At 45.2% G+C, this 21,481-nt stretch overlaps 1 protein-coding gene across 1 annotated transcript in view; it reads left to right on the top strand.

The window, feature by feature from the left end:
• Positions 1 to 21,481, top strand: part of LGR6 (leucine rich repeat containing G protein-coupled receptor 6) — a 159,410-nt gene that overhangs the window by 64,645 nt on the left and 73,284 nt on the right. The window contains exon 4 of the mRNA XM_027843436.1: positions 1,608 to 1,679. Within this exon, the coding sequence (XP_027699237.1) occupies positions 1,608 to 1,679 (72 nt within the window). The remainder of the gene's footprint in view (positions 1 to 1,607; positions 1,680 to 21,481) is intronic.

Raw genomic sequence — 21,481 nt, 5'->3', positions numbered from 1 at the left:
GGAGGGATTAACACCCGTGTTGATGGTGGGAGTTCTCTATGCTGACAATATCATAGATTCCTAACACATATTTGTATGTTCTAAGGGACTTTTTCCTTTGTTGTTCAGTCATTTTTCATCTGTGTCCAACTCTTCATGACCTCATCTTAGCAAAGATACTGGAATGGTTTGCCATTTCCTTTTCCAGCTCATTTGACAGATGAGGAAACTGAGGCAAACAGGGTTAAGTGACTTGCCCAGGGTCACACAGCTAGTGTCTGAGGCTGGATTTGAATTCAGAAAGAGGATTCCTCCTAACTACAAGCTCCTCACTCTATCCACTTCACCACCTAGCTGTGCTTTAATTTTTCTTTACATTGAACCAAAATCTATCTCCCTGTAATTTTCATGCATGGGTTATAAATCTGCCGTTGATAACCAAACAAAATAACTTAATCCCTCTCCCATGTGACAGTTCTTCAATATTGGAAGACAATTGTCATGTCCCTCTTAAGTCTTCTCTTTGGGGGACTAACCCTCCAAAATTCCTTCATATAAATCGTATGATTTCATTTCCCCTCATCATTCTGATTATCTTCTATGGTCTTATTCCATCTTGTCAATGTCCTTTCCAAGAAAAGCCCAAACAGGGTCACAAAGAGTCGGACACGACTAAAATGACTGAACAACAGTTCAGTCTAGGAAGTATGTGCTAGGAAGTATCCTGAGCACTGAGGATAAAAAGGCAAAAATGAAAACAGTGCTGAGCCCAAGGAGCTTACATTCTATTTAAAATTTTTTCTTTTAAAAATATGAACATCAACACACCAACATTTCCATATATAAATGAACAAAAAGGACAATTTTATGTGAAATGACTATTAAATACAGCTTGTTTTGTGCCTTCTCTCTGAGAATATCTCCGAATTAACATGTATATATCTTGTTTGTATATAGTTGTTTATATGTTGTGTCTTTCCTTCCAGCCATCCCGTTAGACTGTAAGCTCCTAGAGGGCAGGGGCTATTTTTGCCTTCCTTTGTATCCCCAGCAGTTAGCACAGTGGTGCTTAATAAGGAGTACAGGGATCTGCACCCAGAGACCTCTCTCAGCAGCAGTGACTGAAGGTCTCCCGAAAGGAATCTTTTACCCAGAGGTCTCACCTCTACTCACTCCCTAGAAAGAAACCACTTTCTCCCAGTTTTACCGATGGGGAAGCTGCGTCCTGCTGAGGAGAGCCGAGATCTATCTCTCTTCCTCCTGGTCAAACTGAGACAAGGCTTCAAGAGTGCTGGTCCTCAGCCCAGCCCAACTTATAGAGTATCTTTCCTGTTCCTAAGCACCCAACTCCAACTGCAACCTGGGGCCCAGATATCCTTTACAGAGCTACACAGTGGGAGAGACTGTCTGCCTTTCTGCAGCCACACAGCTGGCCCCTCTTAACCTCATTATGCTGTGGCTAATCTTTCTGCCTTATTGTCTTACGCTAATGAGGAAGGGGAGCCAGGCCTGAGGCTCCCTTATGGCCCTAGGAAGAGACAGAAAGGACCTGGACTGGGAAGGAGAACCCCATGATGCCATGCACCGTGTATGTGTGTGTTAAAGACCCTTTTCTGTTCTAATTATAGGATGCTGCAGAATAACCAGCTGAGTAGAATCCCTGCTGAGGCATTGTGGGAGCTGCCCAACCTCCAGTCTCTGTAAGTCATTAGTGTGCCGACACTCAGAGTCCTGTAGACTCGGTCTCCTGGGGCCGTCAGCTTCCCCAGGCCTGAGTCACAGACTTTGCCTTTGTTGCAGCCTTTTGGGCCCCCCTCCTTTTCTTCCTCCTCTTTCCTCTTCCCCTCACCCCCCACCACGTGCTGCTCCTAGCTTTGGTTTCGGAGGGGAGTGGGGTTATTCTCAGTGAGTGTGGCTGTGTGTGTGTGTGTGTGTGTGTGTGTGTGTGTGTGTGTCTTTTGGGGAGGGTATGAAAACCCCCTGGAGGATTGTGGGAATGGGACCTCCTGATGTGGGGCCACCAGAGCAGAGGCTCCGGTCTGAGCTGGTGGTCTGCCATGGCAGCCTGGGGATACAGGGGGGTTTAGGGGGGTTGGGTGAGGTGGGGTGGGACTGCTGCCCCAAAGAAGAGCCAGGACTCACTGTCTGCCCAGCTAAGTCTGCAGTCCCTCCTCCCTACCCACCCCCTGGGTCTGGGCTGAGAGCTTTGGATGTGCCCCTGCCTCGTCTCCTTCTTCATGTGCGTGGAGGAGACGTTGGGTTGCCCTCCGCACCAGGAAGGCACTTTCGTTCCATCCTTAACTGGCCCCTTTCTCTATCCATGGAAAACTTGAAATCACACTCCTTTCTTTCTCCTTCTCCCTTCCTCCCACTGAAGATCCATTCAGAGCTTCAGCTTCAGTGCAGTCTGGAATAAGCCCAACCTGTCATTTTTCCAGGTTGGGCCAATTCCTGTGCAGACCCTATTGGGGCTGAAGTGTGAGAGGAGAGAGGAACTAGGCCAGATTAGCAGGGGCAAGAGATGATTTGGGGGCATTTAAGTCAGAATGGAATGATATGCAAGAGTCACGTCAATTAACTAGTATTCTCTAGGAATTTATTCTCTAGCAGGGAATTTAAATTAAAGGCAGAAGTGTGCTGGTAAATGTTTAACAACAGGCTCTCAGAAAAAAAATGTACCCCAACCCACTTTTAAACTGTATTTTTAACATTTTCTCCATCACTTTCTTCAGTCTTCTAGACAATCAACAGAATAATAAATCAAACCCTGATTTGTAGCATTTGCAGTTTTTGAGGTGTAAACACTTGCACTGAAAATTTCACAATTGCCTGTGAGCTTGCTCCAGCATACCCCTACAAAAGAATCCCTAGTATTCAGAGCAAAGGAAATTGAGGCATATAGAATATGTGGTAAGCCCAGTTCTCCATCTGTGAGGTGGCTTGCTAACCCAAGGTCCTAACTCAGACCCTGGGCAAGAATGCTAGGAAAGCAGAGATTGTTCTTACCTGTTCTTTAGCAGTAAGAATCATGTGACGCCAAAAGAAAGGGCTTCTTCTCTGTGTGGCTGCCGTTGGAGCCCTAGGATAATATGCATAGCTGACCCTGTCTAGCTATGGAAGCTCCAAAGTGGCAGAAGGTAAGGCTGGCATTTTATGGGCATGGACTTCATGTTTCTGGATGTGTCTAGGCCACACTCTTCAACTTTTATTCTAAAATTCTGGGGTTAAGAATTTTAATAACTATATTGGTTCCCTGTGTAATCCTTTGTATTTTATCTTATGCATTTAACATAATTGTTCTGGGAAAGGGTCCATAGGTTTCACCAGACTGACAAAGGGGTTCAGGGTAGAAAAATGTTGAGAGTCCTTGACCTAGATCCTCAATTCTTCCTAAAACTGGCTTGTGTCTAGGCTGGATTTGAAGACAGAAGACCTCAGTTGGAAACCCAGATCTGCCACTCGCTACCCCTGGGACTTAGGACGAGTTACTCTCTTGGTCTCACTTTCCTCATGTATAAAATAAGCGGATGAACTCTGAGGCCCCTTCTAGCTCTAAACCAATGATGCTGTGAATTGCCTCAGTTGTTGATGTTTCCTTCTTTTCTAGACACGGTGCCTTAGACTTCTCTTATCTCTTGCCCTTAGTACATTCCACCAGCCAGCTCTGAGTTACTAGCCGTCAACACCGCCCTGTTCACCACGTCAGCCCTCACCACCCTAGTTCATGCACGACATCATGTCACCAATTGTTTGGAGCCTGGGATCTTGGCCACATCCCCAGAATTCTAGAGCTACCACCCCTCATCTAGTCAAAGTTAGGACAGCGTATGTGTCTGATACAGGATTGGGCACGGCATGCGGAGCTGGTGTTCCAGGGAGCAGACAAGGGTCTGGGCTATTCTGTTTTCCCTTCTTGATGGGGAGGGAGATGGTAGAATAGTACTTAAACTCAGGACCTATCCTAACTAGTAAGGCCTTGGACCAGCTCAATTGTGGGAAGGACTCACTACTTCTTTGGAAAGAATCTGGAGTCATTGTGGTATCAGCATCCCACAGCTCTGAAGCAGCCTGGCTTAATGGGTAGAGGGATGGACTGAGAGTCAGGAGGACCTGAGTTCAAATTTAACATCATAAACTTACTAGCTGGTGTGACCCTCAGTAAGTCATTTGCTCTTTTGTCTCAGTTTCCCCATGTATAGTATGGAAATAATAATAACATCTACCTCACAGGTAGCTGTGGGCAGCTAGGTGGCAACAGTGAAAAGAGTACTGGGCCTGGAGTCAGGAAGACTCATCTTCTTGAATTCAAATCCAGCCTCAGACACTTACTAGCTGTGTGATCCTGGGCGGGTCATTTAACCCTGTTTGCCTCAGTTTCCTCATCTGTAAAATGAGCTGTAGTAGGAAATGGCAAACTACTCTAATATCTCTGCTAAGAAAACCCCAGATGCGGTCATAGAGAGTCAGACACAACTCAACAACAATAACAACACCTCACAGGTGGGATCAAGTGAGATAACATATGAAAAGTCTTTTGCAAATCTTAAAGTACTAGGAAAGTATATTATATGTGTGACCTTGGGCAAGTCACTTTCCTTTCTATGTTCCACAGTTTCCTCACAGGCAAAGGACTCGATGATGTCTAAGACCTTTTTCCAACTTTAACGACAGTGATAAATGGGTTACCCAGTTACAGAGTAGAGGTGTTACCCCAGCTGAGTAAGCCTGGAATGGAAGAGGATGGAGGCATTGTCCCAGATGGGGAAGACTAGCTGAGCCCAAGGGAAGGCTTGGCCCAACCCAGAGGGGTCTGCCGGCAGGAGGAAATGATCTGTGTTTCAAGACTTTAGCTCGCCCCCTGCCTTAGGGAATGAATGATCCTCATTCAGCTTAGTGGGTTGTTGTTGGCAGTAGTGACCAGGGTGCTGATGGAGGTCTGTGCTTTAGACTTAAAACAGGCCTTAGATCATCTAGCCGATTCCTGCACTTTACAGAGAAGGGAACTGAGGTCCAGAGAGCAGAGACTTACCCAAGGTCACATGGCTACTAAGTATTAGATCTAGGATTCAAACCCAGGTTCTCTGACTCCCCAAACCATCACTTTTCCTATTATGTCTTTCCACTTTTTTCTGCTCCTCTCACTGAGAGATTCTGCTCCACTTGCCCTTACTCTCAATCTCAACCCCTCTTTCACCTCTTCTTGTATTCCCAGTGCTTAGCATAGTGCCTGGCACATAGTAGGCTCTTAAAAAATGTTTCCTCACCGACTGTTAAATCCCCCAGGCTATTGTTGAGGAACTGGTGGGCCATCTTGGAAGACAACCCTGCCTAGCCACTAGCTCAGATCTTTTATGTTGCAATGTCACCCCACTTGTTCTTTTTCTGGTCTCAGTGGAAGTAGCAAACAGCCTTTTTCTGTCCAACAACTTTCCTGGGACTTCAATGCTGCAATCAGCTGGCCCTGGTCTTCCCTTCTCCCCATTGGATGGTTCCACTATCTACAGTTTCCTCAGCCTTAACTGCTTAGATTTCTACGTCGGCTCCTTTCATTTGTACTGCGCCCAGCACCCTGAAAACCTTGCTCTGACCTACAGCCTGCAGAGGGAAAGAAGGGGTCAGGAGGTAGGAGAAATGACCCAAATTCAGCCTGGCCTCTGGAAAGGGTCTCAGGCATCCTTCGTCCCTGGCTTCTCCCCCAGAGCAAAGGGCCTTTCTTTGTTACCACCAGCTTAGGCTCCAGGAGCCATTGGAATTCCTGGAGCTTGCTGCCTTCGAGGAACCTTCTGTGCCCAGCTCTACCTTGGGCTGAGGTGGGGATGGCTTCAAACAAAATGCTAAATGGTTTTCTGAGAATCTCCCCCTCCTTCTCCCCTCATCCAAAGGGAGTTGCTCTGTAGCTTCCTGGGAGATGAGGACCCACAGGTGGAACAGAGAATTGTGGCTTCTCTCCCTCCCACTCTCTAACTGGGTCAGGGCCAGACCTCACAGAGGTGCTGGCACCCTCATTAGCTGCTAGTTGTTGATGTGAAAATGAAATAATTGGCTCCCACCCCCACTCGCCTACTTCCCTCCCTTCCACCTTACCCATTCCCCAAAAGGCCCCTAGGCAGAGATAGGATGTATTCCCCCGAGGGGCTCTACCCTCTTGTCCCTCCTGCCAGAGAGCACAGAGATTGAATTGCTGTTTATTTAACTCAGAGGTGAGGTAAGACTTGGCAGGGGAGGATTTGGGAAGGAGGGGCAAAGGGAAAGGGATCACACTTAGGAAGCCTGAAGACAGGCAGATGGATGGAATATGATTACTCCCATTGCCCTGACTGAGATGTGAGGGGCACCGTGATATAATGGGTAGAGTGCTCATCTCGGAGTCAAGAAAACCTGGGTTCAGATCCTGCTTCTAACACCCACTAGCTACATGACCCTGGGCAAGTCACTTCACTACTCTGGCCCTCAGTTTACTAATCTGTAAAAGGAGGTAGATGACCTCTAAGGTCTCTTTCAGGCAGCTAGGTGACACAGTGGATAGAGCATGGAATTGGAGTTGGGAAGACCTGAGTTCCAATCCAGCCTCAGACATGTAGCTGTGTGACCTTGAGCAAATCACTTGAACATTGTCTGCCTCAGTTTCCCTATCTGTAAAACAGGAACAATAATAGCATCTACCTTTCAAGGTTGTTGCAAGGATAAAATGAAATACTATTTATAGAGCTCTTTGTAAACATGAAAGTGCTATATGAATGCTAGCCATTATTGTCCTATGATCCTAACGGTGTCCTTTTGTAGGCAATAGTGGTGACCTTTATTCCTCCTTCCTAGATCCTCACTTGATGGTCCACCTATGAGTTACAATTTTCTTTCAGCCCAGGCCCTTAGTCATGTGACACCACGGAAACAGAGAGAGAGAGAGAAGACATTTAACATAAGCGTCTTGGTTACCTACTAGAATGAGGCAGTCTGCCAGAGGAAATCAGTCATGTTCCCCAAAGGCCAGACCATTAAGCAGAGTATATGGGGCTAGGCTACCACTTTTGCTACCCCTTCCCTTTCCTCACTCCCCAAAGGATCTAAGTCACTCTACAGGTTCCTGGCCACGTGCCTAACTACCCTCAGGGGAGCCCAGCCCTGTAACCTACTTCCTTGGGCAAGGCACTTACTCCTGAGGGAGTTGGGTTCCATGATCTCCAAGGTCCGTTCCAGTTATAAAGTCCATGATCCCAATGGCTTCTGGGTCTTGAACTTTGGGTAGCAAAATGGCAAGAGGAACGGGCAGTTTTAGGCCCAAGGAAGGTCAGAACAAGAGAGGGACTCAGGCAGTTAGCTAAAGACATTAATTAGTGTGGTAATGTGTTCAGTTGTACATGGGAGGGAGAGAATGGAGGAAACTGGGACTCTCCCTCCAATCTAGTTGGAGAGAATGGATTTATCTAGATCCACTTCTTAGCTGCATGACCTTAGGCGAGTGACTTGGTGTCTTCACCTGTAATGTGGCCAGGACTGCTGTGACGGTCCTGGGCTCATTGATCCCTGAGGACACTCCTAGTTCTGATATTCTAGAATTCTATTCTCATCATCCCGGAGAAGAAGTAAAATCAGCAGTCAGAATTCAGAGCAGAGAAAAAATGAAGATGGTGGGGGAGGTGGGAAATGGCCACTGAATGACAAGGGTCCTTGGTCCCAGTCTGACATTGCTTCCAGGTTGTTTGGGTTGGCACCTGGACTGGAAGATCATAGGATCATTGACTTAATGCTGGAAAGTACCTTGTTGTTCAGTTGTTTTAGTCCTGTCCTACTCCTTGTGACCTTGTATGGTGTTTTCTTGGTAAAGATACTGGAGCGGTTTGCCATTTCCTCTCCAGCTCATTTTACAGATGAGGAGACTGAGGCAAACAGGGTTAAGTGACTTGCCCAGGATCATACAACTAGTAAGTGTCTGAGGCTAGATTTGAACTGTCTTCCTGACTCCAGGCCTGGCACTCTATCAACTGTACCACCTAGCTGCACGTTAAAGGGACCTTAGAAACCATCAAGCCCAAACTCTTTACTGATGAAAAAAAACGAGGCACAGAGAAATAAGTAATTTGCCAGGGGTCATATGGCCTAGTAATTGTCTGAAGTGGGTTTTGAACCCAGGTCTTGCGGACTCCAGGTCCAGTGGTTTATTTATTATATGGCACTGCTTCTCGTGATGCCCTGGTCCTTCTCCCTAGAGCACACATGTCTTCTGGCGCAGGAGGGAGGTAGCCACAATACCAGTCACAAGCCAGAGCTGAGCTCAGGCCAAGAGAAACCAGAACTCAGTGGAACCAGCGAGGACAAACAGGAATTGGATAGAGGGGTCAGGCTGAGGGTGGGATGAAAGGCGGGGTGAAAGACCGTGTGGAAAAGAGGAGTAAGAACTCCAAGGAAACTCAAAGCAGATACTTGGGGCTGGGGTCAGGGGGAGGAGCAGTGTTTATGTACAGAGGGGAAGGGTGGTGGTTGTGAAATAGCCAAGCCAGAAAGTCTCAGGAAAGGAATTGGAAAACACAGTGGCAGAATTGGGGGGAAACCAGCAAAACAGAGCAATCCAGAGCACTTTGAAGGGGGAATGCATCATTGCAAAGGACAACCACATACATCCAGCAAATATTCTGCCCTGCTGGAGGAATTAATGGAGAACAGCTTGGGCTTCCAGTGCAAAACTGGAGTTAGAACCCCCAATGCCCCCCTCTGTCCTCACCCCAAATGGCGAATCTGAAACACTCTGGGCATTGGCTGCTGAGAGGAAAGACTTGGGGGATGTCTGCGGGGAGGAGGGGAGAAAAAGAGAAACAGAAAGCCAGACCCCAACACAGAGACAGAGAGAATAATGGCCTTTGTGGACACCATGTTGGATTTGCAGTGGGAAGGAGCTGGAAGGCAAAGTGATGATACTAGTTGGTAATAACACCAGCAACTAACGTTTATTCCCCCCCTCCCCCCACTTAATAGTATTTTGTTTTTTTCCAATTACATGTAAAGATAGTTTTCAACATTCACTTTTGTAAGATTTTTGAGTTCAAATTTTTTCTCCCTCCCCCCTCCCCAAGACGGCAAAAATCTGATATAGGTTACTATCATATTAAACATATTTCCACATTAGTCATGAATAAGTAACATTTAAATAATGCTTTAAGGTTTGCAAAGGTCTTTACAAATATTTCATTTTATCCTCACAACAATCCCATGTGGTAAGTGCTATTATTATGCCCATTTTACAGATGGAGAAGCTGAGGTAGGTAGAGGGTAAGTAAATTGCCCAGGTCACCCTGTCTAAACCCTGTCTGGTCCACCTCACTATCTAGCTGCTGCAAGCTTTTGTGTCAAATTCTGGCTCTGCCACTTACTTGTATGACCTTGGGGAAGTGATTTAACTTTTCTCAGCCTCAGTTTCCTTGTTTGGAAAATGAGAGGGTGGGACTTAATGACCTTTAAGCTCCTTTCCAGGCTTCAAGTCTATGATCCTGTGACCTTATGACCCTCTAAAAACTCAAGGTATTAGTAGTAGCACTAACCCTTCTCCATCTTACTGTGTGAGTCTTTGACAGACAATTTAATCACTCTGTGCCTCAGTTTCTCTTCTGTACAATGGGAAAAGTCTTATCTGACCCCATCCTCTTTCTGGCCACCTAGGAATGCAGTGAAGAGGGACAAGGTGGGAAATCAGAACTTGGTGATAAAGTGACCAAGTCGTGCCAGGGGCCTGTCTTGGTGATTTTGTCAAGCTGGGAACTGGAAGTCTATAGGAAGCAGGTCTCATCCCCAGAGGGAGGCACAGGGGTTTCCCTCTGCTTCCCAGTTAGAAGTCTGGAAGTTTGGGAACACTGACTCCTTTAAAAGGGAGAGAGGCATATAGACTCTTACCTTCAAACCCAGGGAATTTCATGACCACAAGAGGATTCCCAAAGAGACTGAGTGGGAATCAGCTGCTTTCTGTAGTCCAAGCTCCAAATTCTATTGGCTAAGAGTGGGGGATGCTAAGGTTAATATGATATATCTATGGGTTTCTAGGAGCAAGATGTGCCTTCTGAGCTTTTCCTGAGCATCCTGGCTCTTCCTGGACCCTCATAAACCCATCCTGTGGGGTAAGGGGAGGTAAAGAGGGGGTCAGATTATTGGAATGAATCCAGAGAGAACCTCCAATATTGATCAGCACCTCCAGGAGCCCCAACCCCCATCCAAATTTAAGGTGCAAGGAAGCCTGAATAGTAATCTATTACATGTGACACTTAAAAAAACATTTCTAATAGCAACAGTCCATCAACTAGCTCATTTATTTTATCTTTCCAGAACCCCTGAAAGGTAGAACATTCATTAGCCCCATTACGGAGAAAGGAAACCGAGAGTTTAAGTCTGAGGTCTCATGGCTTGTTAGAGATGGAACTGACTTGTCTCTCTGGTCAGCTGGCTGCATCCCAGGTGTCCTGGCAGTCCAGTGCCATCTACTACACCATTGCCTTTCTGCTATGTGAAGTGCCCAGCTGGAGACCCTGAAGATAACAAGAGAAATCTGAGGGGAGCAGGGATCTTTAGAAAATCTTCAAAAGTTGATTCCCTGGAGAATCCCTCAGAACAGGAATTTAAGGAGCCCAGCAAGAGATGACCTCCTTAGAGAAGGAAGAAGAAAGAGGGGTTCTTCTGGCTCTGTAGGAGGATGGGGACTGAAGAACCACAAGACACATGGAAGGAGCCCTGGAAGGAGAGAAAGGAATGGACCCCAGATAGAACACCATCCCTTCAGGAAAATGAAACATGGAGAGCCCAACTCTAGACAAGACTAAGCTTGGTTACTATAGGCTTAGTTCAACAAACATTTCTTGATGTTTCTTAAGACTATCCCCAATAATTGGTCAGCCTTCTTTGGCTTATAGACTTCTGGTAAGGACAAAGGCACATTTCCAGAATTGGAATGGGCTGCATCCAAAGGTAGTGGATTTCCCTCCCTTATTAGAGGTTTTCCAACAGAAAATACATAACATTTATTGGGGGTGTGTTGTGGAAATGAGTCCTGTTCAAGAATAGTTTAAATTCATTGACCTCTGATGTCAGTCATTCAGTCAACAAGCATTTATTAAACACCTACAGTATGCCAGTCACTGTGCTAAGTGCTAGGTATACAAATACAAGCAGACAGTCCTTGTCCTCAAGGCTGGTGTGCCTTCCAGTTCTAAGATTCTGTTATAAAAGCAGAACTCTTTTCCACATACCTACTATCAACCAACAAGCATTTATTAGGTACCTACCATACGCCAAGTCTTGTGCTAAGAGTTAGGAATATAAAGACAAAAATGAAACAGTCCTTTTCCCTCAAAGAATTTATATTCTGTCAAGGTAGATAACACACACTTATAAGGATATACAAAGTATATACAAAATTAAATGTGAGACAGCTAGGTGGTGTAGTGGATAGAGTCCTGGACATCAAGAAGACCTGCGTTCAAATCTGCCTCAGGCACTTAACTAGCTGTGTGACTGTGGACATACTTGACCTCTGTCTGCCTTATCTGTAAAACTGGGTAACAGCACCTGCCTTATAGGATTGTGAGGATAAAATGAGACAATATTTGTAAGATGCTGTTCAAAACTTAAAGTGATATATGAATGCTAGTTATTGTAATTATTATTAATTTGGGAAGGGGATTCACCAGAAGCTGGGAGGGGAGGTGTGTAGAGCACTTTACTAAGATGAATAAGACAATTTCCCTGACCTCAGGAAGCTGAGAAATTGAGAAATGAAGTCAGAGAGGGAATTGGAGAGCTGTCTGAAGGTGGTAGGCAAGGGAAGCTGCCTATAGGCACCATTCTCCCCTAGACCACAGTTGAATATCTCATCTCCCAAGGGCCCCAGAGAAAACCTTCCTTGTTCATACTTTTCTTTAGGGGTGAGGGCGTAGGAAGCAACAAGGGTCTGAGCTCCTGGATACTCTGCCCAGTGCCTTGGGCCTCTGGTGTCTGTGCCTGAAATACTCTGGCTGTCCTGTTCTGTCCCAGGGCTTTGAAGGTGACCTGGTGGGAGTGGTAGGTGCTATCTGACTGACTTGCTGGCCTGCACTCATCAACCCCTGAGATGGGTCCCAAAGCCCCAGTGATGTTTTGGGGCTGGAGAAAGGGGCCTCTGGCGGGGGATGGATTTGGGAGGTGGCGGGGTAGCAGGCTGTCCTCCCTAGCAGGGCTATTTTGGACTCCATGATTATAGGCTACTTTATTTGGATCACCCCAGGGTTCCGGGAGTTGATTACTACATATGGTTGGGGCAGCAGCTCCTTCTGGGGCCCAGCAGGCATGAGGGCAGCCCCCTGCAGCGGGTGGGAACCAGTACACAGGGTAATTTGGTTTCTTTGAGATGCCAAGAAAGTGTCCACAGTGGGCCAGGGCTCACATCCCCAAATGGGTGTCTGTTTCGGCTCTGGCCGTTGGTCTGGGAGGTTGTCAGTGGAGACCAGGCCACCCAGGAGCAGAATGTTGACTCTTTCTCACTGGAGACACCCCAGCACAGATACGGAGGTCTTTTCAGCTTTTTCCTTAACCCTCACCCAGGCTGTCCTCGGTTCCAAGGCTCAGAATAGGCCCCCAGTTCCAGATTACTCTTCTGTAGTTGAGCTACCCTCCTCCCCCACCCCTGGGGCCCCATGAAGCCCCAACAGATCTGGGCCTGAGCAAGGTGGGAGGGCCCTGGGGCTGGGTATGTAGGGAGCTAACAAGCTCTGATTTGGCCGCCATGCCGGAGTAGTCCTTTGGGCCCACATGGGCAGCTGTGCCCAGATGCAGAGCCAAAGGGTAGGGCTGCCACCTGGGGAGAGATGAAAGGTAGATCCCAAACCCCCGTTCCCCACTGCCACCTGCTAGTGAACTCCTGAGCCACCCCTGTGTGTGGCCCCATCTTAGGGACTCTGGAGATCCAAGAAGAAAAGACATAGTCCTTTCTCCAGGAATTCCCAGTCTGATAGTAGAGACAGTTCCAGTGTCCAGGCAGCTCTCGGTCTGATAGGGAAAGATCAATTCAGTGGTATGTGGTAAATGTTTAACAACTGGCTCTACTACAGAAAAAAATGGATGTATAACACACTTTAAGTTGTGTTTAATAATATTTTTTCCATCACTTTCTTAAGTCTCAACAATCAATGAAACAATAAATCAAGGCCAGATTTGTAGCATTTTCTGACTTTTGAGGCATATACATATATATATGTGTATATATATATGTGTATATATATATATATACACACATAGAGAGACACAGAGACAGAGAGATAGAGACAGAGACACAGAGACACAGAGACAGAGACAGAGAGACAGAGACAGAGATTGAGAGAGAGAGAGAGATAGAGAGCTCCTGACCTCAGAGTCCTCCAGTCTGATGAGCTAGGCTGGGGGCTTGCCCTTCAGAAAACTCAGTCTGATGTGGAAACCATACTTCTCTGGGGAGCTTCAATCCTGATGAGAAAGTGCAATTCAGCAGAAAGAATGGTTAACGTAAAATCCTACAACTCTGGTTCAAATTCTAGTTCTACCAATTATCTGTGTGACCTTAGGTAAGTCATTTCATCTTTTTTTCACCATCTTTAGTTTCTTCATCTATAAAACGAAGAGTTTGGACTAGATTTCATCTAAGGTCTCACCTATGAGACTTATGATAGAGGAAACACAATCCCTGCCTTCAGGGAGTTTCTAGTCTTTGGGGGAAATAGGATGCACTCACTTGTGCATTTGTACACGACACAAGGTTATAAGACAGTGACTCCCTAGCGAATGAATATAGAGCAGTCCATGCACAAATACTAAAGGGATGCAGAGTGGACTGTTCACAGCCCAGTACAGTGAAACAAGGAAATTTCCGAGAGGAGGTGGTGACTCTGTGTGTGTGTGTGTGTGTGTGTGTGTGTGTGTGTGTGTGTGTGTGTGTGAGAGAGAGAGAGAGGGAGACAGAGAGAGAGAGAGAGAGAGAGAGAAACAGAGAGACAGATAGAGGAGAGAGAAGAGAAAGAAAGAGACAGAGAGAGAGGCAGAGAGAGACAGAGACAGAGAGAGGAGAGAGAGAGATGGAGAAACAGAGAGAGGCAGAGACAGAGAGAGAGAGAGGCAGAGAGAGAGAGGGAGAGACACGGGGTGGGGAGAGAGAGAGAGAGAGAGAGAGAGAGGGAGGGAGGGAAGGAGAGAGAGAGAGAGGGACCCTTCTCTTCAACCAGGAAGGTCAGATTCTGTGATCCTGGAAGACATTCAGACAAGTGTCCAACAGTCTGTGGGGTAGCTAGAAGCTGTGATAAGCCCTGGGATATAGTGGGAAGGGCTAGAATTCTAGGCGCAACCCTGACACATGGTTAAGCCTTTTGAGTGGTTAAGGAAGCCCTTCCTCTTTGCAGATTTGTTTTCTCATATAGATCCTCCCACCTGACCAAATCTATTTACCCTTCAATATTTCTCTTGACTCCTGTGTTTTCATTTTAAAGATCCCATTCAGTCTGGGCCTTTTCATTAGGATTGCCTCAGTTTCCTAATCTGTAAAATAGAGATGATAATATAATAATGATTGGGGCAGGTAGATGGTTCAGTAGATAGAGTACTGGGCCAGGAGTCAAGAAGACCTGAGTTCAAATTCAGCCTCAGACACTTACTAGCTGTGTGACACTGGGCAAATCACTTAACCTCTGTTTGCCTTAATTCACCGAAGAAGGAAATGACAAACCACTCCAGTATCTTTGCCAAGAAAACCCCATGGGTCACGAAGAGTTGGGCACAACTGATCAACAACAATATAATAATAGCTCTCATTTCTAAAGCACTTTAAGGTTTGCTAAGCACTTTACAATTGTTATCTAATTTGATCCTCACTACAGCTGTGGGGGGGTATGCTATTATTATCCTCATTTTACAGATGAGGAAACTGAGGCAGACAGGTTAAATGATTTGTCCAGGATCTTGTAGATAGTAAGTATCTGAGGAGGGATTTGAACTCAGGTCTTCCTGATTCCAAGACCAGTACACTATCCACTGTGCTACCTAGAATCTTCCCTGCCTTTCCCACGCCCACGGGTGCCTCAGCCCCTCACATCCCTACACTATTGTGAGACTAAGCAAAGTGGTGTAAGTGAAAATCTTTAGATACTATAAAAGCCCTACACAAGGCTTTTATTTTATTTTAAAACATTTATGATTAATTTAACTTATTTAATTAATAGAAGCAGTAGCAGCAGGCCCGAATTTTTAAAAAATGGACATGAGGAGCAGTGTAGCCCCTATCCAGGTCTGGCTCCAACTGGCCCTTAGGATATCCCCAAAGAATAGTCCCCTGTTCCTAGAAGCCCCTTTCTATATCTCCAGGAGATCTTAAAAATGTTTTGGATGTTGACCTGCCTGGAAGCAGGGGACTGTACCCTGTAGAACTCCAGCCCAGTAGCCTTTGGATTCTATGTGGAGCATCTGCTCCATTATAAGTATGGCAGCCCCAGGCTATAACAGCACAGTAGAACTCATCCTTCCTTCTACTCTGACACCTCAGACTCCTCTGATCTCCACTAGGGTGGTCAGGTCACTGCTGGTAAGACTCTCCCCACTTCCCCCAAGTCCCCTTAAATAAGCCATTTGGAAAGTGGGGAGACCTCTGTATTTCCTAGGGGGGACTGCATACCTTAACATCCATCCCACACAGCCCCCATTTCCATTGTCCACCTCTCCTCAATCTCTCACTGGGTCCAGCAACCTCACTGAGCCTCACCCAAAGCTCCTGATACTTTCATGGGTCCAAAAGAACCCTTGCCCCCGTCAGAGTTGGGGAGACCGTCTACTCCAAACCTCTCCTATTACAGGTAAGGAAATGAGCTCTAGAGCAATCTTGCCTATGAGCCCTTATCCAAAGTGAGGACATTGACGCAGCATTTGCCGACTGGGTTCTTCTTTCTTCCAGCTCTAGTTTCCTGGCCTGTTCTTATCTGGTTCTAAGAGGAAGTAAGGTGTGGTAGATAGAGAGATTGCCCTCAGAACCAAGAAGCTCTGGGTTCAAGACCCATCTGACATGTACTGGCTATGTGACCCTGGACCTTACTTCCCAGTGCTCTAGACGGTTCTCCAAGACTTTCAGAGAAGGAGCTGACCTGCATTAGTAGAGGGAGTTTGTCCATTTGGGAGTTCCCTATATAAATTAATTCAGAGGTCCAGACTCTGCCCCTCTCCATCTTGTTTGGTATGACTGTACTTTACACAGAAGAATCAAGTTCCTGTTGCAGCCCGGAGGGACCTTGGTAGAGCTGATGTGTTGATGTGGGGAGGGACTAGAACAGGTGATCTCCATTGGAAAGAGGTTCACTCCTATGGCAATACTTTAATTCCAATTCTTTGCTATCCAACAAGCATTTATTAAGCCCCTATATTGAGACAGGTGTTCTACCTGTGTGCCCTAGGACAAGTCACTTCAATTTTCTATGCCTCGGTTTCCTCATTTGTAAAGTGAGGGGGTTGTACTAAGTGGCCTTTTATTATTTTTAGTATTTACTGAATTGTTTTATACTTCTCATCTGAAAATTTTAAAAGTAGGCAAGTTGAACATTGTGTATCTATAACCTTAAGGGGAAAAATAAATCTGAGAACTGGAGGTGAGGAGGGAATGTGTTCTAGACATGGGGGATAGACAGCCTGTGCAAAAGTGTGGAGGTGGGAAATGAAATACAGAGTTCAGGGATGAGTAAATATAGATCCATTTGGCTTTTCACATTTCTATAACACTTTAAGATTTACAAAGCTCTTTCCTCATAACAACCCTGTAAAACAGCCATATTATCTAATCTGTTCTTGAGGGATTGCATGAAGGTCCCAAGGCAATATTTTAACTACTTTTTTCTAATTTGTATGATAAAAAGATAATTCCATGTACATAGTAGAGATAATTTTGATCACTTACCCACTCTTGGAAATCACTACACATACTTATCCAGGCACAGTACCTGGGACATAGTAGGTGCTTAATAAATGTTTATTTGGGGCAGCTAGGTGGCACAGTAGATAGAGCACCAGCCCTGAAGTCAGAAGGACCTGAGTTCAAATCCGGCCTCAGATCAAACACTTGACACTTACTAGCTGTGTGACCCTGGGCCAAGTCACTTAACCCCAATTGCCTAAAAAAAAATAAATAAATGAAGCAAAAAAAATGTTTATTGATTCATTACACAAATGATAAAGGGCTAATTAAAAAAAGGGGAGGGGGCTTACAAGATCTTACTTATAGTACAAGTATTTAGAGATGAGGAAACATAAAGTGATTTGCTCAGTGTCACAAACCATTTGAGTGTTGGAGCCAGGATAGGCGGTCTTCTTTGAGGCAACCTCCAATTGTCTGGGATGGTTTAGATGAGGCAAGGGAATGAATGAGATAACCTTAGTCCAAGGCATCTCTGATTTTTTTTTTTTTTGCTTTTTTTTTTTTGGCTAGGCAATGGGGTTAAGTGACTTGTCCAGAGTCACACAGCTAGTAAGTGTCAAGTGTCTGAGGTCACATTTGAACTCAGGTCCTCCTGACTCCAAGGCTGGAGCTCTATCCACTGCACCACCTAGCTGCCCCCTATCTCTGACTTTTTCTAAGGGAAAATCAAAACACCTAAGATTCTGTAGCTTCAAAGTCATTGAAAGGAAAAGAATGGAGGGGAGAGAAGATAGAAAGGGAAGTGGAGGGGCCTGATAGACAAGGAGGTAAGTAAAGGTAGCATGCGTGCATAAAAGAAAATGGCTTTGCCAAGACTTCCCCAGCTGGCATAAGCACAGCCCCCCTCACCCTCCTTCACATCATTTCCAGCTCCTACGCCAGTCTCAAGGAAAGGAAAGCCAGGTCTGAAAGAGTGGAGGCGAATTTTTTCTTCATGTCTACAAGTAATTTTCCACCAGTTTAGAGCACCAGCTGCTGCCAGCACATTCACTGAAGTATAGAATGGTCCCACAGGCCTGGGCAGGGAGCAGATTCGACCTCAGGCTCCTCAGGGGCAGCTGGAGCCCGGCTGGCTAATGGCTACTTTCTAGGGGCCTTTGAGCCCATGAAGGTTAGGGCTAGAAGGGACCTTGGAGATGGCTTAATCCAACTCCCTTATTTTACATACAAGAAGACTGGGGTCCAGAGAAAGGAAGGAAATAGAATAAGGTGTACAGCTAGTTGGTGGAAATAGCTGGAAAAAGAACCTAGGTTTCCTGACTTCCAGTCCAGAGCACCCCCAAAGGGAGATCTTCCTTTATATACATTTCAGTTAGAATACCAACGTTGGCTAATCTTCAAATATTGTTTTGAAGGACGAATTGGCAAGATATCCTGTATCCCCTGACCTTCCAAGGCTCCATCTCTGGACTCTAACACTAGAGCCTGCTCCCTAAGAGCAACCAGGATTGGGGAGGGGCTGAGCCACTACCTCTCTCCTCCTTAGACACTAAAGAGAAGGAAAGGGTAGCTTTATTCATCTGATTTGGGTGAGGTTCAGGCTCATACGGAGACAAGGAAAGACCCAGGCATTCAGCGGATTGTGGAATTTGGTCCCTTGATATGCTCTCTCAGGGACTTTTAAAGGCATCTTCAGAAAGGAATTGGGGCAAAAAATCGGGGCGCAGCCCCCAAACACTTTAGGGCTGAAGCATTGCCTTCCTTCCTTCCCCCCTCCCCCCTCCCCCATCTATATGCTCTGCCTCTCCCAGAGAAGCTCACCTTGTGTTTAGGGTCCTCCCACTGAGGGCTATTTGGGGATTCTCTAGACAGCCAAACATCTAGGCTTATCCGCTTCTGCGGCTTGTTTGCAATTGAACCACCTGGAGCCATTGAGGGTGGAGAAGGCTCTGGAGGTCACTCAGTGCTAGGAGATTTACCACCTGGTCTCTGGAAGCGAAGAAGGGGCCTGAACAGTATCTGTAGTGGACAGCACTGGGAAATCTCAAGATGAAGTACAGTAGTAGGAAGGGAAGAGAAAAGAGACATTCCTACCCTCATCTGCAATGGGTAGTGGAATCCCGGAGAAACTGAGGGAATTGGCATGTTTGCTTTTTGAAGAGATGCACATGTATGTGTCCTTGGTGCATGCAACACATACAGAGAAATAGATTGAGAGCCGAAAGGGACCTAAGGGGCCGTCTAGTCTGATCCTCTCATTTTGCAGATAAGGAAACTGAGGCAAGGAGACATTAAGAGACTTGCTCAGGGGCATGTAGGTAGTAAATATCAGTGGCGGGTTTTAAACAGAGGTCCCAGGGCCGTTGTTCTTTCCATCATGTAGTCAGTTAGTGTGTATTTAAAGATTGCACTGATTTATGCAGCTACCCCAGTAAAACATAAAGAGGAAGGTGAATTTGCTATTGGATAAACAAACAAGAAGATAAAATCCCCAAATTCATGTAATACAATCAAGAACCAAAAAGGGAAATTACATTTGTTTGTTTTATTGATATTTTATTATCAACATTTTAATGTACCAAGTTAGTATTAATATTCAATTATTTTATTTTTATTATTTTGTTTGATTTAGTTTTATTGGGTAGCTAGGTGACATTTAAGTAAGGAATACCTGAGTTCAAATCCTGCCTCAGATACTTACAAACTGTGTCATCCTGGGCAAGACACAACCGCTCTTAGCTTCAATTTCCTCATCTGTAAAATGGGAATAATAATAGCATATATCTCATAAGTTTATTATGAGGATCAAATGAAATAATAAGTAAAGCTCTTTGCAAATGTTGAAGCTCTACATGAAGTCTATCTATTTATTATAATTTTAATTATTATTTCCAATAGGGTTTGATTATTTCTGCTCCTAACTCAGTACTGGGAATGGAGAGTTAACTCTAGTTGACTCTATCATGAAAAAAAAAGACAGATTCCGCTAAGGGGAGGGGTCCCCCCAGTTCTTTATGCTGCCTGAGAAGTGAACCTAGGATCTTTTGACTTTTTTCTGTTTTCCAAGTTGAAGAGTGAGAACTTATCCCTCACTATGGGGCTTTATCTTTAGTTTGTATTCCCTAAAGGCACATCCTGTGTCCCTCTCCCTCCCTCCTTCTCCATCCCTGCTACCAAGAAGAGACTTTTGCCCTCTCTATGAAATCAACCAGCGCTTTGGGTTCATGAAGATTTTCTGCACTGCACTTGGCCTTGGCTATCAGTGCAGGGTCCCTAATCCCCATCCTCTTGACTCACAAAATCACAGAATCTCAAAGCTGAAAGGGACCCTGGAGGTCAGTTAGTCTTACATGTAACTGAACATCTCTCAGAAGTAGTCATCCAATCTCTACTCAAAGGACTCCAGTGATTTTTGTTGTTGTTTAGTTGTTTCAGTCGTGTCTGACTCTTCATGACCCCATTTGGGGTTTTCTTGGCAAAGATACTGGAATGGTTTGCCATTTCCTTATCCAGCTCATTTTACAGATGAGGAAACTGAGGCAAACAAGATTAAGTTGATTTGCCAAGGGTATTACAGCTAGTAAGTGTCTGAGGTTAGATTTAAACTCATAAAGATGAAGCTTTCTGATTCCAAACCCACTGCTCTATCCACTGTGTCACACACACACACACACACACACACACACACACACACACACACTCCACTCTTGAGATGTCTAAAGACAGCTATCATCACTTACTAACTCTAAATATTCATTTTTTCAGGTCAAAAAATGTCCAATTCTTTCAAAGATCCTGCTATGTCATGGGTTTAAGTCCCCTTACCAGCCTGGTCACTCTGTATCTGCTCAGTTTCAAAATGTCTTTCCCAAAATGTGACACCAAAAACTCCAGATACGGGCAGAGCATAATAGGACTATCACCTCCCTCCTTTTGGATATGGTGACTCTTAATGCAGCTTAAGATTTAATTAGCCTTTGGCTGACATGCCACATTGCTTACTTATATTGAGCTTGCAATCCACAAGCTACTCCCTTAACCCATTCTCTTATTGTAAAACTGGTTTTTTGAGCCTTAGCATAAGATTTTATAAGTATAAGATTTTATATTTATCTTGATTAAACTTCATAATATTAGAGTCAGCTCATCATCCTAGCCTTTCAAGATCCTTTTGAATCCTGTCCATGTAATCCAATGCATTAGCTCTCGCTCCCAACTTTGTGTCACCTTCTGATCTGATAAGCATACTATTGGATCCAAGTAATTGATAAAAATGTTGAACAGAACATGGTTGATTGCACATTCCTGGGACTTTATTAGAGATAAATCTCCAAGTTAACGTTGATCTATTAGTCATTTCCCTTTGGGTCCAAGCATTCAATTAATTCCAGATCTACCAAATTGTATTAATAATAGCTAACATTTATGTAACATTATGTACATATTATCTCATTTAGTCCTGACAACAACTCTATGAGGTTGTTGTTATTTAGTAATTTTTCAATCGTGCCTGACTCTTTTGGGGTTTTCTTGGCAAAGATACTGGAGTGGTTTGTCATTTCCTTCTCCAGCTCATTTTTACAGATGAGGAAACTGAGGCAAACAGGGTTAAGTAGTCACCCTTGCCCAGGGTCA

This window comes from Vombatus ursinus, unplaced genomic scaffold (assembly GCF_900497805.2).
Source record: "Vombatus ursinus unplaced genomic scaffold, bare-nosed wombat genome assembly UNPS02014909.1, whole genome shotgun sequence".
NCBI lineage: Eukaryota > Metazoa > Chordata > Mammalia > Diprotodontia > Vombatidae > Vombatus > Vombatus ursinus.
This window is presented reverse-complemented; position numbering and strand designations above follow the sequence as displayed.